A 17,020-nucleotide genomic window follows, 5' to 3' on the forward strand; every position below is an offset into this window, starting at 1 on the left:
ATGGTTCCCAAAGAATGTGGACCACTTTTGCCTAACCAAAAACAATACCTAGGTACGTGATTTACACAAATGTATATATACATTATAAATGTATAATGTGTTGACTAACTACTGTATATCTGCTGTTTCCGAATACCAAATAAATGGCGGCAATGCTACATATCTCTTCAATACTAATGCAACAAATAAACATTACATTGACTTTAGATATTAACTTTTCCCAAAACACAATTCTGTTTCTATGAGACTCAACTGTATCGGTTCGCAGTGTGTGTAACAGATAACTTTCTGAAACTTTATTATTTTCATTCAGTTTCTAAGTGTTGCTTTTATTCTGGTTTATAATAATAAATATTCTTTTGCAGCTAGTTGTTATAACAGCGCACACTCACATCCAGATATATACCTAGAACTGACAGTCTTTGACATTTATGGCCAGCTATAGCTGTCGGACGTCAAAGCCATAAAATATTGTTATGGTGTCACAGGGATACCGCAACAGAGTGGGATTGGGCAACTGCAGCATCTGGTGACACATACACCTACGGTAGTTAGAACGGCGTCACTGTCCTATTACAAGTTCTGGCTTTCTTTGCTCTGGTGCTGCAAGGGTTAAACTGCTTAGCTGTACTACTGGAGTTCTCTGTCTTGGGTTTTATCAGCTGTTCTGAGTTAGTTACTCAAAGTAGTTATAAGAACCCTCCTCCTTGCTTCTGACCTTGCCAGTGATCGCTACCAGGAGAGAGTTTAGTGTTTGGAGTAGGCAGTTAGAGAGTTTTTCCAAAGATTGATGCGTAGAGTTTAGTGATGAGCGACTATACTCATTACTCGAGATTTCCCGAGCATGCTCTGGTGGTCTCCGAGTATTTTGGCGTGCTTGGAGATTTAGTTTATCTCAATGCAGCTGCATGATTTGCGGCTGCTAGACAGGCTGAATACATGTGGGGGTTGCTTAACAAACAGGCAATCACTACATGTATTTAAGCTGTCTAGCAGCCGCAAATCATGCAGCTGCGGGGACATACAGTACAAACCAAAAGTTTGGACACAGCTTCTCATTTAAAGATTTTTCTGTATTTTCATGACTACGAAAATTGTACATTCACACTGAAGGCATCAAAACTATGAATTAACACATGTGGAATTATATACTTAACAAAAAAGTGTGAGACAACTGAAATTATGTCTTATATTCTAGGTTCTTCAAAGTAGCCACCTTGCTTGATGACTGCTTTACACACTCTTGGCATTCTCTTGATTGGCTTAAAGAGGTAGTCACCGGGAATATCTTTCACTTCACAGGTGTGCCCTCTCAGGTTTAATAAGTGGGATTTCTTGCCTTATAAATGGGGTTGGGACCATCAGTTGTGTTGTGCAGAAGTCTGGTGGATACACAGCTGATAGTCCTACTGAATAGACTGTTAGAATTTGTATTATGGCAAGAAAAAAGCAGCTAAGAAAAACGAGTGGCCATCATTACTTTAAGAGATGAAGGTCAGTTAGTCCGAAAAATTGGGAAAACTTTGAAAGTGTCCCCAAGTGCAGTGGCAAAAACTATCAAGCGCTACAAAGAAACTGGCTCACATGAGGACCGCCCCAGGAAAGGAAGACCAAGAGTCACCTCTGCTTCTGAGGATAAATTTAGGCGAGTCACCAGCCTCAGAAATCGCAGGTTAACAGCAGCTCAGATTAGAGACCAGGTCAATGCCACACAGAGTTCTAGCAGCAGACACATCTCTACAACAACTGTTAAGAGGAGACTTTATGCAGCAGGCCTTCATGGTAAAATAGCTGCTAGGAAACCACTAAGGACAGGGAACAAGCAGAAGAGACTTGTTTGGGCTAAAGAACACAAGGAATGGACATTAGACCAGTGGAAATCTGTGCTTTGGTCTGATGAGTCCAAATTTGAGATCTTTGGTTCCAACCACCGTGTCTTTGTGCGACGAAGAAAAGGTGAATGGATGGACTCTACATGCCTGGTTCCCACCGTGAAGCATAGAGGAGGAGGAGGTGTGATGGTGTGGGGGTGCTTTGCTGGTGACATTGTGCATGGCTACCACAGCATCTTGCAGCAGCATGCTATTCCATCCGGTTTGCGTTTAGTTGGACCATCATTTATTTTTCAACAGGACAATGACCCCAAACCTACCTGCAGGCTGTGTAAGGGCTATTTGACCAAGAAGGAGAGTGATGGCGTGCTACGCCAGATGACCTGGCCTCCACAGTCACCAGACCTGAACACAATCGAGATGGTTTGGGGTGAGTTGGACCGCAGAGTGAAGGCAAAAGGGCCAACAAGTGCTAAGCATCTCTGGGAACTCCTTCAAGATTGTTGGAAGACCATTCCCGGTGACTACCTCTTGAAGCCCATCAAGAGAATGCCAAGAGTGTGCAAAGCAGTCATCAAAGCAAAAGGTGGCTATTTTGAAGAACCTAGAATATAAGACATAATTTCAGTTGTTTCACACTTTTTTGTTAAGTATATAATTCCACATGTGTTAATTCATAGTATTGACGCCTTCAGTGTGAATGTACAAATTTCACAGTCATGAAAATACAGAAAAATCTTTAAATGAGAAAGTGTGTCCAAACTTTTGGTCTGTACTGCAAACTAAATCTCCGAGCATGCTGAAATACTCAGAGACTACCCGAGTATGCTTGGGAAATCTCGAGAAACGAGTATACTCGCTCATCACTAGTAGAGTTGGTTTGCATGTTTATCCTTATCCTCTTCCATTTGGTTTCTTCCTTCCTATTCTTCCCGTTTCCCAATCTGTTGTTTTGAGAGTGTTGTGAGATAGCGCTCACTGAATGTGTTGGGGAACACTCACTTGGCAGCGGGATTAGGGCACACAGGAACGATTTTTCTACTTAAACAGTCCATGCAGTGTATTCAGACACAGCATAAACCACATAAAGTAGTCTATTTCATTACATCAATGAAACATGTTATGACCATGGTCTGTTCCAATAGCAGCTACACCTGTCTGCCTTTCTTACAACCCCCTCGTCTGAGGTTATCTTCCAGGAGCTCCGCTCCACACACTGACTTCCTGGGATCAATGACCCGTACTATGACTTGCTCGACAAGCTCCAAACAGTCAGTTCCAGACCCTCAGAAGGACGGTAGCTTTTCTCAACTCAGATAGCCGTCACGGACTCTGCAGGCAAATGTCCTCCTCCATGTGCTTTCCAGGAAACCTGTCCTCTTCCAGGACCTTCCAACACAGAGACCATGTGACCAAACAACAGTCTCATTATATCCCACTAGATGGTGGCCCGATTCTAACGCATCAGGTATTCTAGAATATGTATGTATGTATGTATGTACAGTAGATAGCAGCCACATGGTATATAGCACAGGACACGACACATTGTAGAATACCCGATGCGTTAATACAGGCCACGCAGTATGTAACACAGCCCAAACAGTATATAACATTGCCCACGTAGTATAGAACACTGCCCACGTAGTATATAGCAGCCACGCAGAATATAACACAGCCCACGTAGTATATAACAGCCCACACAGTATATAACACAGCCCACGCAGTATATAACATTGCCCACATAGTATATAACACTGCCCATGTAGTATATAGCAGCCATGTAGTATATAACGCAGCCCACGCAGTATATAACACAGCCCACATAGTATATAACACTGCCCACGTAGTATATAGCAGCCATGTAGTATATAACGCAGTCCACGTAGTATATAACACTGCCCACGTAGTATATAACACTGCCCACGTAGTATATAGCAGCCATGTAGTATATAAGGCAGCCCACGTAGTATATAGCAGCCATGTAGTATATAACGCAGCCCACGTAGTATATAGCAGCCATGTAGTATATAACGCAGCCCACGCAGTATATAACACAGCCCACGTAGTATTTAGCAGTGTGGGCACCATATCCCTGTTAAAAAAAATTATTAAAATAAAAATAGTTATATACTCACCCTCCGGCGTCCAGCGAAGCTCTGTCGATGCGCGTGCGGCTGCTGTCAGCTTCCGTTCCCAGGATGCATTGCGAAATTACCCAGATGACGTAGCGGTCTCGTGAGACCGCTAAGTCTTCTGGGTAATTTCGCAATGCATCTCTGGGAGCGGAAGCTGGCGGCAGCCGCGCGTGCCTCGGCGGACGACGGAAGGTGAGAATAGCAGGTTTTTTATTTTTAACATTAGATCTTTTTACTATTGACGCTGCATAAGCAGCATCAATAGTAAAAAGTTGGTCACACAGGGTTAATAGCAGCGTTAACGGAGTGCGTTACCCGCGGCATAACGCGGTCCGTTAACACTGTCATTAACCCTGTGTGAGCGCTGACTGGAGGGGAGTATGGAGCGGGCGCCGGATACTGACTGGACGGGAGTAGGGAGGGACTAATTCTCGGCCGGGCTTTGCCCGTCGCTGATTGGTCGTGGCAGCCATCACAAGCAGCTGGCGAGACCAATCAGCGACGTGGGATTTCCGTGACGGAATTTGCAGACAGACAGACAGAAGGACAGACAGAAAGACGGAAGTACCCCTTAGACAATTATATAGTAGATGAGACACACCCATTGATGGTAGGTAGGTGGTTAACCAAACCCACCCAGCTCTCTGGCTAACCTGCAAGCCTAGCCCTCATAAACTAAACAAAGCTCTTGGAACTACAGGTCTCAGAAAAACATTCCAGTCCTACAGCGCAGAGGACCTCTGCGACACATACCGGCCATTCACAATAATGCCGGTCACTGTCTCAGTGTATTTGTATGATTGTAGTTTTCTTTTTTTCTCTGTCTGTTTACCCCGTAAGTCTGGTAAGTGTTTGTCTATACACTTCGGCCTCACACCTCCCTGTGTGGGGATGGGAACAGATAGGGTAAGACAGAAGCATAGCAAGGTATGAGACCGGGAGACAGGCATATCCTAGGGCACCCCTAATTCGAGTGATCGGGTAAGTGCCCACAGTCCCTTGTCACTTCATGACATATGGTGTAAGTGCTAGAACTACATAAGTCAGCCGGTATCAACAAACGCACATCATTTTTATATATAAATCTAGCCGATCTATGGGATTTTCATTACACATCCACATTTTACATAGTCTGCACACTTTCCATCGATCAGTGACTGACAGTACATTGCCTGTGCACCTAGTGTAGACAAAAATGCAATGATTCAACTATCGACCTTTCCTGGACCATCATAGTTTGAATTCCTAATAATTTACACTGTACAGACAGTGTAAGCCAGGGGTTGGGAACCTTTTTCCAGCTGGGGGCCAATTGGCAATTTCTACCATCATTCGGGGGCCACACAAAAATCATCACCTTGAAAATTACCCCGATATATTTAGTCAAACAATTACGGAAATTCACCCTTAATGTGATGGCTGGAGCTGCTTCTCTTTGGTGCAGCTGTGATGCTAGGTGATACTGATTTTATGTTGCTTCTCACAGCTGCTTTTCCAGGTTTATGTCGGCCAGGAGAGCAGTCAACTTTTTGTCATAATAAGTTATGCAAATCATATGCATCACATAATTGACGCTGGGACTACTGTATGTACATCACATAGGAGACGCTGAGACAGCTGTATATACACCACATAGGAGATGCTGGGACTGCTCTATATACATCACAGGAGACGCTGAGATTGCTGTATCTATATCACATAGAGGACGCTCAGATAGCTGTATATACATCACATAGGAGACACGGGTACTGCTGTATATACATCACAGGAGACGCTGGGACTGCTGTATATACATCACACAAGACGCTGGGACTGCTGTATACAGTACAGACCAAAGGTTTGGACACACCTTCTCATTTAAAGATTTTTCTGTATTTTCATAACTATGAAAATTGTACATTCACACTGAAGGCATCAAAACTATGAATTAACACATGTGGAATTATATACTTAACAAAAAAGTGTGAGACAACTGAAATTATGTCTTATATTCTAGGTTCTTCAAAGTAGCCACCTTTTGCTTTGATGACTGCTTTGCACACTCTTGGCATTCTCTTGATGAGCTTCAAGAGGTAGTCACCGGGAATGGTCTTCCAACAATTTTGAAGGAGTTCCCAGAGATGCTTAGCACTTGTTGGCCCTATTGCCTTCACTCTGCGGTCCAGCTCACCCCAAACCATCTCGATTGGGTTCAGGTCTGGTGACTGTGGAGGCCAGGTCATCTGGCGTAGCACCCCATCACTCTCCTTCTTGGTCAAATAGCCTTTACACAGCCTGTGTGTTTGGGGTCATTGTCCTGTTGAAAAATAAATGATGGTCCAACTAAACGCAAACCGGATGGAATAGCATGCCGCTGCAAGATGCTGTGGTAGCCATGCACAATGTCACCAGCAAAGCACCCCCACACCATCACACCTCCTCCTCCATGCTTCACGGTGGGAACCAGGCATGTAGAGTCCATCCGTTCACCTTTTCTGCGTCGCACAAAGACACGGTGGTTGGAACCAAAGATCTCAAATTTGGACTCATCAGACCAAAAGCAGATTTCCACTGGTCTAATGTCCATTCCTTGTGTTCTTTAGCCCAAACAAGTCTCTTCTGCTTGTTGCCTGTCCTTAGCAGTGGTTTTCTAGCACCTATTTTACCATGAAGGCCTGCTGCACAAAGTCTCCTCTTAACAGTTGTTGTAGAGATGTGTCTGCTGCTAGAACTCTGTGTGGCATTGACCTGGTCTCTAATCTGAGCTGCTGTTATCCTGCGATTTCTGAGGCTGGTGACTTGCATAAACTTATCCTCAGAAGCAGAGGTGACTCTTGGTCTTCCTTTCCTGGGGCGGTCTTCATGTGAGTCAGTTTCTTTGTAGCGCTTGATGGTTTTTGCCACTGCACTTGGGGACACTTTCAAAGTTTTCCCAATTTTTCAGACTAACTGACATTCATCTCTTAAATTAATGATGGCCACTCGTTTTTCTTAGCTGCTTTTTTCTTGCCATAATATAAATTCTAACAGTCTATTCAGTAGGACTATCAGCTGTGTATCCACCAGACTTCTGCACAACACAACTGATGGTCCCAACCCCATTTATAAGGCAAGAAATCCCACTTATTAAACCTGACAGGGCACACCTGTGAAATGAAAACCATTCCCGGTGACTACCTATTGAAGCTCATCAAGAGAATGCCAAGAGTGTGCAAAGCAGTCATCAAAGCAAAAGGTGGCTACTTTGAAGAACCTAGAATATAAGACATAATTTCAGTTGTTTCACACTTTTTTGTTAAGTATATAATTCCACATGTGTTAATTCAGAGTTTTGATGCCTTCAGTGTGAATGTACAATTTTCATAGTCATGAAAATATAGAAAAATCTTTAAATGAGGTTTGTCCAAACTTTTGGTCTGTACTGTACATCACACAGGAGACGCTGGGACTGCTGTATATACATCACACAGGAGACGCTGGGACTGCTTTATATACATCACAGAAGCTGGGACTGCTGTTCATTCATAACATAGGAAACATTAAGACTGCTATATATGCATCACAGGAGACTCTGTGGTCATATAAATTACAGGAAGGACTGGGGGGCATAGACATCACAGGAGATGCTGGGACATATTCATCACCGGGGAGAACAGACATCAGAGGGGCTATATACATTACTAGGAAGCACAGACAGCACTGGGGGTATATATGTCCCTGGGGGGGGGAATATACATCACTGGTGCGGTCACATACATCACTGGGGGCTATATGTATCACAGGTGGGGGGATATACAGTACTTGGGGGATATACAGTACTTTTGGGGTAAATGCAGCACTGGGGAATATACTCATCACTTGGGGGCACATACAGCCGTGGGGGGATATACAGCACTGGGGGAGGAGAACATATAGCACTGGGGGGGACAGGCATCGCCGGGGAGGCACATAGATCACGGGGATGGGGGGCTCATAGATCACCAAGGGACACATAGCTGGAGGGGACAGAGATCACAGGGGGCACAGATCACATGGGAGCACAAATATCACAGGGGGTACAGGGATAACAGGGGGGCACATAGTTCACAGGGGGCACAAAGCTGGGAGCCATAGAAATCACAGGGGTGCACATAGCTGGGGGCACAGAGATCACAGGGGGCATATAGCTGTGTGGCACAGATCACAGGGGGCACATAGCTGGGGAGCACAGATCACAGGGGGCACATAGCTGAAGGGCACAGATCACAGGGGGCATATTGCTGGGTGGCACAGAGATCACAGGGGAGCACAAAGCTGGAGGGCACAGAAATAACAGGGGGCACATAGCTGGGGGGAACAGGGATCACAGGGGGACATATAGCTATGGGGCAGAGATCACAGAGGGGGCACATAGTTGGGTCCACAGAGATCACAGGGGGGCACAGATCACATGGGGCACATAGCTGGGAGGCACAAAGATCACAGGGTGGCATATAGTTGGGGGGCACAGATCACAGGGGGCAACAAGATCACATGGGGCACATAGCTGAAGGGCACAGAGATCATAGGGGGCACATAGCTGCATAGCTGGGGGGCACATATCACCAGTAGAAAAGCACAGAGTTGCCGGCACAGAGATCCCTGGGGAGGCACAGAGCTGCCATCACAGAGATCGCTCTGGACTCAGCAGCAGCTCCTCTTCCGGGACAGAGAAAAATTGGGCGCTAACCCCGCCCTCCCTGACACTAACCCTGCCCACCCAGACGACATCTTTCATGTGCAAGGCAGGCAACATTCTATAATAAGCACTGCTTGCCGTGCACTTGGGGGTTAAAGGGCCGGCAGGATACGGCTGCCGCCCGAGCATTGGGGACCTGCCCGCGGGCCGCATGAAAAGTCACATGCGGGCCGGAGGTTCCCCACCCCTGGTGTAAGCTATCCAGTTCAGCAAGGTGCAATATATCAATGGATCCTAAGTGAATGTAGCTCCATTAGTATCCTGTCTTTGTTGCTAAACTGCTCAATTGCGTATGTCTTCCAATTTTATTTATTAACTTATTTTCTTGCAATTTCTGTGACCAGCCAGGAGGTATGAAGGCAGGAACCTTTGACCCATATCCATCGCACTCTAATGAGTCCTACGAAAAAAAGTCTACAAAAAGTGCTGTAAAAGGAGAAAAGACCTTCCAGCCTTCAGCAGGGCCCAAATCATATCCTATAAGAAGTATCTTGGAATCACATGTTATAAAGTAAGGGCCATAGTCATTAAGAATTTAGACTTTACGTTTTGGTTTTTTTTCTTCAATGAATTAGCCTCTGTGAATTACGTGAAGAGTAGTTACTGAAGATTTTGTAGCTACAAAAGTTAGTAAACCATAGTATATAACAAAGTTATTAACTTGGGAATAAACTGAGGTATCACAAGAACCATCTCTATATTTAACCCCTTTCCGACATCGGGCGTAATAGTACGCCAAAGTCGGACTTCCTCCCTTTGATGTGGGTTTCGGCGCCGAGCCCACATCTTTCCCGACACATGTCAGCTGTTTTGAACGACTGACATGTGTCCGGAAAAGCTGCAGGTGGAATCGCGATACACCTACGGCTATTAATCAGTTAAATGCCGCTGTCAAACTGTAACAGCAGCATTTAAATCGTACTTCCGGAAATACGCACACCGGTGACCCCGTCACGTGATCGCGGGTCACCGGTGTGTTGGCATGACAACCTGAGGTCTCCAGGAGACCTCTATGGTTGTCAGTGCCAGCTTGCTGTGAGCGCCACCCAGTGGTCGGCGCTCATAGCAAGTGAGTAAATCTGCTATATAGAGATATAGAGAAGATCTGAATATCGCCTCTATGTAGCAGAGCCGATCAGGTTGTGGCAGCTTCTAGTCTCCTATGGAAACTATTGAAGCATGCCAAAAGTAAAAAATAACAAATGTTATTAAAACTATAAAAAACACAAAAAAATTATTAAAAGTTCAAATCGCCCCCCCTTTCAAAATAAAACAATAAAAATAAAATCAAACATAAACATATTTGGTATCGTCGCATTCAGAATCGCCCGACCGATCAATAAATAAAAAGATTAACCTGATTTCTAAACAGCGTAGCGACAAAAAAAGAAAAAAACAGAATTACGTTTTTTGGTCGACGCGACATTACATTAAAAAGCAATTTCGAGCGATCAAAAGATCGTATCTGCACCAAAATGGTATAATTAAAAACGTCAGCTCGGCACGCAAAAAATCAGCCCTCACCCAACCCCAGATCACGAAAAATCGAGACGTTACGGGTATCTGAAAATGGTGCAATTTTTTTTTAAACAAAAGTTTGGAATTTTTTTTCACCACTTAGATAAAAAAGAACTTAGACATGTTTGGTGTCTATGAACTCGTAATGCCCTGGAGAATCATAATGTCAGATAAGTTTTAGCATTTAGTGAACCTATCAAAAAAGCCAAACAAAAAACAAGTGTGGGATTTTTTTTGCAATTTCACCACACTTGGATTTTTTTTCCCGTTTTCTAGTACGTGACATACTAAAACCAATGGTGTCATTCAAAAGTACAACTCGTCCCGCGAAAAAACAAGTCCTCACATGGCCATATTGACGGAAAAATAAAAAAGTTATGGCTCTGGGAAGAAGGGGAGCGAAAAACAAAAACGCAAATCCGAAAAAAGCTCCAGTGGTTAAGGGGTTAAAGTCCGGCTGGTTTATTTCAGTCCTCATAAACCACATTACAGGAAACTTAAATCCAGCCTTTGTCTGTACAAGGTAAAACATAATGTAAACAGTTGATACAATAGTGCGGTTCGGTCGCTTGGCTTAGAGCTCAGTTGAAAAGGCACACAATCCTGCAGGTGTTCCCACCTTCATACACAGCACAATGTTTCATATAACCAGGTCCCCGTTTACAATGTGAACCACACCCAGGAGTAGAGATCTTGTGAGAAGCCTACCCACCCTAAGGCCGGTTTCACACGTCAGTGGCTCCGGTACGTGAGGTGACAGTTTCCTCACGTACCGGAGACACTGACACACGTAGACCCATAAAAATCAATGCATCTGTGCAGATGTCATTGATTTTTTGCGGACCGTGTGCGGACCGTGTCTCCGTGTGCCAAACACGGAGACATGTCAGTGTTCGTGGGAGCGCACGTTTTACACGGACCCAATAGAGTCAATGGGTCCGCGTAAAACACGCACCTCACACGGACATTCTCCGTCTGGGGTCCGTGTGCGTGCAGGAGACAGCGCTACAGTAAGCGCTGTCCCCCCCACATGGTGCTGAAGCCGGTATTCATATCTTCCCTGTAGCAGCGTTTGCTATAGAGAAAATATGAAGAATAGTGTTAAAAATAAAGATCCATGTGTCCGCCGCCCTCCCACCCCCTGTGCGCCCCCCCGCTGGTCAGAAAATACTTATCCGGGTCCCCCGTCGGCTGTCGCTCCTTCCTGGTCTGGCCGCGCCTCCTACTGTATGCGGTCACGTGGGGCCGATCAATTACAATCATGAATAGTCGGCTCCGCCCCTATGGGAGGTGGAGCCACATATTCATGACTGTAAATGATCGGGCCCACGTGACCGCATGCAGGAGAAGCCGCGGCAAGACCAAGAAGGAGCGACAGCCGACGGGGGACCCGGGTAAGTATTTTCTGACCAGCGGGGGGGCGCACAGGGGGTGGGGGGGCGGCGGACACCTAAATCTTTATTTTTAACACTATTCTTCATATTTTCTCTGCAGCAAACGTTACTGCAGAGAGGATATGAATCGCAGCTTCAGCACCATGCAGAGTGGGTACCACACGCTCCGTGTGGTACCCACTCGCCATACGGGCGGCACACGTGTGCCGCAGGTATGGCCTCCGTGAGTTCCCAGGCACACGGACACGGATAACTCCGGTACCGATTTATTCCGGTACCGGAATTATCTGGACGTGTGGGACAGCCCTAACTCATATATATGTTTATTGGCTTAAAAAAGTATTCATGTTTAGCCTGAGAACTTTTCCACATTTTTTCACGTATTTTTGGGGGATTTTATGCGATAGACCAACACTAAGTAGCAAGTATTGTGAAGTGTGAAGGAAATGATACGTTGTTTTCTAATTATTTTAAAAACATGAATCTGAAAATTGTGATTTGTATTCAGCCCCCCGAGTCAATAAGTTGTAGGACCATCTTTTGCTGCAATTACTCCTACAAATCTTTTGTGGTATGTCTCTAACAGCTTATATATTAGTACATTGTTTAATATCCATTTCTTTACAGGTCGGTGAACCCACAGAACTACAAGTCGGTAATGCTGATATCATACTGAAGACAGCGCGGAATAGCTGTGTTTAAAGCCAAAGTACATGTGACAATGCAGAGAAAGCACCTGTACAGTTTATATTTTTTCTAAATAAAATAATTTTAAGCTTTATACCCCTTACAAGCGCACTGTGATTTCTAATGATTCATTCTACACCACTTTACATAGCAGGAGAATGGCTGGGCCCTTGTAGCATTGTAGAAGCCATACACTTCTTCCTTCTCCTGTACATTGCACAGAGTATTGCATCTGAAATACAGCAACGTTTCAAAGAGATTTAACTAACTATATTTAGGTGTCTACAGCTCATATGCAAACCTATGTGTCTCCATAATGGAAGACGAAAAGATAAATCTTGTCTAGTATCTTTCCTTCCCATGGGTCCCATACGTCTTGTTACTCTAAGAAATGTATGTTACTAACATGGAAATGGAGTAAAAGGAGTATGACAGTATGACTACATGAATAGGTGATAAATGCCTTATTGTTTGAGGCTCTACTGCAGGGACCCTCACTGTCACTAGAATGAGCCCCCCGTTTCTACATAGTGCTGTTGGAGATGCAATATAGTAATTAGTAAAGTGCAGCAAACAGAAGGATCAAATCCATCTCATGCATAGAGATAGAAGCTGTAGGGCTTGACATATCCGTGCCTACCCCAGCAGATATGCTAGTCACAAGTATATCCTTTACAACTGATTTATTTACATTTTTGGAATATATCTCAAGCCCTACGGCCGCGATCTCAATGCATGTGATGGATTTGATCCTTCTATTTGCTGCACATGCACTTTACTAATTACTATCACACTTGGTCATATGATTTTTTTGCACATTTTTGCACTTAAAAAGTCCAATGTGGACTTGACTGTATAGCAGGCATTTTTGCAGATTGTGTATATGTCATTTGCATGGGTTTAGCAATACCATTTTAGGGTATGTGTCCACGTTCAGGTTTGCTTCAGGCTTTGGTCAGGATTTTATGCAGGTAAAATCCTGACCAAAAATGCACCTGAGGTCACTGGCAGGTCACCTGCGGTGTTCCTGCATGTTTTGCTCATTGTAGCAACATGCTGCGTTCTGAAAAAACGCAACGCATGTGCGTTTTTGCGGGAAAAACGCATGCGTTTTTTAATGCACAGTGGAGACGGGATTTCATTAAATCCCCTCCACTATGCTGTAACATCTGGACGCTGCGTTTTTGACGCTGTGGCTCAGCGCTGCGTCAAAAATGCGTTTCCTGAACGTGGACACATACCCTAATAAGTATTTTATAGATTGTGCATATTTTGCATTGGCTTAGCAATACCGTTTGTCTGGGATAGATCATTGTGGATTTTACTTATTTTCAACTTCCTGTCACTTTGATATGTGAAGACAAAAGAAAAAATCCAGCTCACCATAGTTGTAGTCCCTGGAAGCTCGGAGCACGGAAACACTGTGTCAAGGCGTGAGGAATGCAGGAAATAGAAAAAAATCCAGCTCAACGAGGTGGTGAAAAAGCAAAGTCTTGGTACTTTATTCACTTCATATCAAAAAATAGAGGATAAAACAACAGCACAATATAATTAAAAACACTATCTACGCATTTCTGGTGACATAGCACCCTTAGTCATGATAACTTTAGTGCAGCCTGTTCTATGCTTTTATGCATAAAAGCATAGAACAGGCTGCACTAAAGTTATCATGACTAAGGGTGCTATGTCACCAGAAATGCGTAGATAGTGTTTTTAATTATATTGTGCTGTTGTTTTATCCTCTATTTTTTGATATGAAGTGAATAAAGTACCAAGACTTTGCTTTTTCACCACCTCGTTGAGCTGGATTTTTTTCTATTTCCTGCACTTTGATATGTGCCTCAGTACATTATGATAATTTATTGTGTGACAGCTCATTAGCATGTGTGGATAAATCGGTATAATATGAAATGTCATTCTCTATTATAACTGGGTTTGGGTTAGGTTCACTCTATATTCATCTATTTTTTATTGTTTTAAATTGATTCTCAAAGATTGATACATTTTATTATAAGGGTTTCCCAAAGTTTCCTCCTTTGGGTATTATATATTTTTGAAGTGCCCATTTATATACCCCCATGGTTATTTGTAGGTATTCACTGAAACTGTACTCGGTAGTCGCCCTCACTCCAGTAACAATAAAAGGAAACACACCCCTAGCACTGACTGACAGCCGGCATCAGTGCTGAGCTGGCCGTCAGTCAGTGCCGGACAGTTACAGCTGCCGCTCACCTATGTACTGAGATGACTGAAACCACACTGCGCCTCTGTGGATTAAAGTCGGAGGCAGCCAGGAGCAGGTCTTTTCCTCCTGGTAGCCGGGCTTTCAGTATGGCAGCCGCACGGCCTTAGAATGCTACTGACCTGCAGATTAACCCCATATATGCACACTAATAGTGTTTTTTTTACATTACAGTTTCCATTTAAACATGGGTGGTCACACCTATCCATTAAGTACTCAGAAGCCCTGTTCTAGTGTCCCTTTGGCTCTTGCTGATGGGGCCACCAGCGATCAGGAATTTATCAATTATCATTTTTCAGCAAACTGCTTCTTTTTGCACTAATGAGCCTCTTTTTCCCCACTTCCTGTATCGATCAATCACTTTCAGATCCCTCTTAACAGATGAGACGGATCAGATTTCAGATCACAAACGCTACTCTAATGCAGGTCTATTAGCCCGACTCCTGCTGTCCTATCTGTGCTGGTTAGGACATACTGTATATATTGTCTGTAACGAAATGATGAAGTTAACATCCTTCTATATTTCAATACCACATATCCCAACAAAAAAGTTTGGGAGATATACTAAAATCAATTTTGATTATGACTCTATTTAGTGTTTTCCCACACACAATACACATTTTATACTTCCATACACCTCTTTGATATTCCATTCTGTCTTCAGTAGCACACCGCTCCCCAACCTCTTAGATTCCGTTCTTCTGGGGGCTGTACACTCCAGAAAACTGTCAGTTTGGGCTGATGTCATGGTTATACCACTGCTCCAAACCGTGTGTTGTCCTATTCTGCTAGCATGCAGCATTGGAGGAGCACAGGGGGCTGAAGCATTCAAGATCCAGTGACATGGACCACTGCAGCACTCAATAGATCTAAGTGGCTTGAGAAAGTATTCAACCCCCTCCCCCTTGGCATTTTTCCTGTTTAGCTACCTCACAACCTGGAATTTCAGTTTTTTTCTGAGGGTTTGCATCAGTTCATGTAAAGAACAATTCTACAACTGTGAACATTTGCATTTCTCTTTTTATTGTGAAGCAAACAACAAATAGGACAAAATAACTGAAAACTTCGGTGTGTTTAAGTATTCACCCCCCTAAAGTCAGAACTTTGTAGAGCGTTCTATTGTGACAATTACAGCTGCAAGTCACCTTGGATAAGGGTACCGTCACACTCAGCGACGCTGCAGTGATATAGACAACGAGCCGATCGCTGCAGAGTCGCTGTTTAGGTCGCTGGGGAGCTGTCACACAGACAGCTCTCTCCAGCGACCAACGATCAGGGGAACGACTACGGCATCGTTGAAACTGTCTTCAACGATGCCGAAGTCCCCCTGCAGCACCCGGGTAATCAGGGTAAACATCGGGTTACTAAGTGCAGGGCCGCGCTTAGTAACCCGATATTTACCCTGGTTACCATTGTAAAAGTAAAAAAAAAACACTACATACTCACCTTCTGATGTCTGTCACGTCCCCCGCCGGCGGCTTCCCTGCACTGAATGTGTCAGCGGCGCCGGCAGTATCAGCGGTGACGTCACCGCTGTGCTCTGCTTTACGGCCAGCCGGCGCTGACACATTCAGTGCAGGGAAGCCGCTGGCGGGGGACGTGACAGACATCAGAAGGTGAGTATGTAGTGTTTTTTTTTTACTTTTACAATGGTAACCAGGGTAAATATCGGGTTACTAAGCGCGGCCCTGCGCTTAGTAACCCGATATTTACCCTGGTTACCATTGTAAAACATTGCAGGCATCGTTGCTTTTGCTGTCAAACACAACGATACACACCGACCTAACGACGAAATAAGGTGCTGGCCTTCTAGCTCCGACCAACGATATCACAGCAGGATCCAGATCGCTGCTGCGTGTCAAACACAACGATATCGCTATCCAGGACGCTGAAACGTCACGGATCGTTGTCGTTCTCGTTGGAAAGTTGTTCAGTGTGAAGGTACCTTAAGTCTCTATGAGTTTTCCACATCTGGCTATTGGGAGTTTTGCCCATTCCCCAAGGCAAAACTCCAGCTCCTTCAGGTTAGATGGTTTCCTCTGTTGAACAGCAGTCTTCAAGTCTGACCACAGATTCTCAATTGGATTAAGGTCTGGGCTTTGACTAGGCCACTCGAGTGCATGGTGTTTACCTTGGTGGCCAAAAAGTTCAATTTTGGTCTCATCTGACCACATAGATTTGGGGAGTTTCACATATCTTTTGACAAACTCAAAACCAGCCTTACAATTTTTGTGTGTAAATAAAGGCTTTTACAGTATTTTGCCTACTCTTCCATAAAGGCCACCTCTATGGAGTGGTCACATGGACAGATACTGCAATCTCTGCTAGGGTACCTTGCATCTCCTCCAGGTTTACCTTTGGTCTCTATGATGTCTCTCCCTCCTTGCACGTGCTGACAGTTTTGGTGGGCGACCCTCTCTTGGCTGGTTTGTTGTGGTACCATGTTCTTTCCATTTGATGATAAGGGATTTGATGGTGCTCCAGGTGATTTTCAGAGATTGGGATATTTTTTCATA

General features: G+C 44.4%; 1 protein-coding gene across 4 annotated transcripts in view; it reads left to right on the forward strand.

Moving 5' to 3' along the window:
- CFAP96 (cilia and flagella associated protein 96) overlaps positions 1-12,356 on the forward strand; it is a 31,183-nt gene extending 18,827 nt beyond the window's left edge. For all 4 annotated transcript variants that reach the window (XM_077279617.1, XM_077279616.1, XM_077279615.1 and 1 more), the window contains exons 7-8: positions 9,008-9,174; positions 12,203-12,356. In XM_077279617.1, the coding sequence (XP_077135732.1) occupies positions 9,008-9,174; positions 12,203-12,251 (216 nt within the window). In that variant the 3' untranslated portion in view covers positions 12,252-12,356. The remainder of the gene's footprint in view (positions 1-9,007; positions 9,175-12,202) is intronic.
- The last annotated feature ends 4,664 nt before the right edge of the window (positions 12,357-17,020 follow it).

This window comes from Ranitomeya variabilis, chromosome 1 (assembly GCF_051348905.1).
Source record: "Ranitomeya variabilis isolate aRanVar5 chromosome 1, aRanVar5.hap1, whole genome shotgun sequence".
Classification (NCBI taxonomy): Eukaryota; Metazoa; Chordata; class Amphibia; order Anura; family Dendrobatidae; genus Ranitomeya; species Ranitomeya variabilis.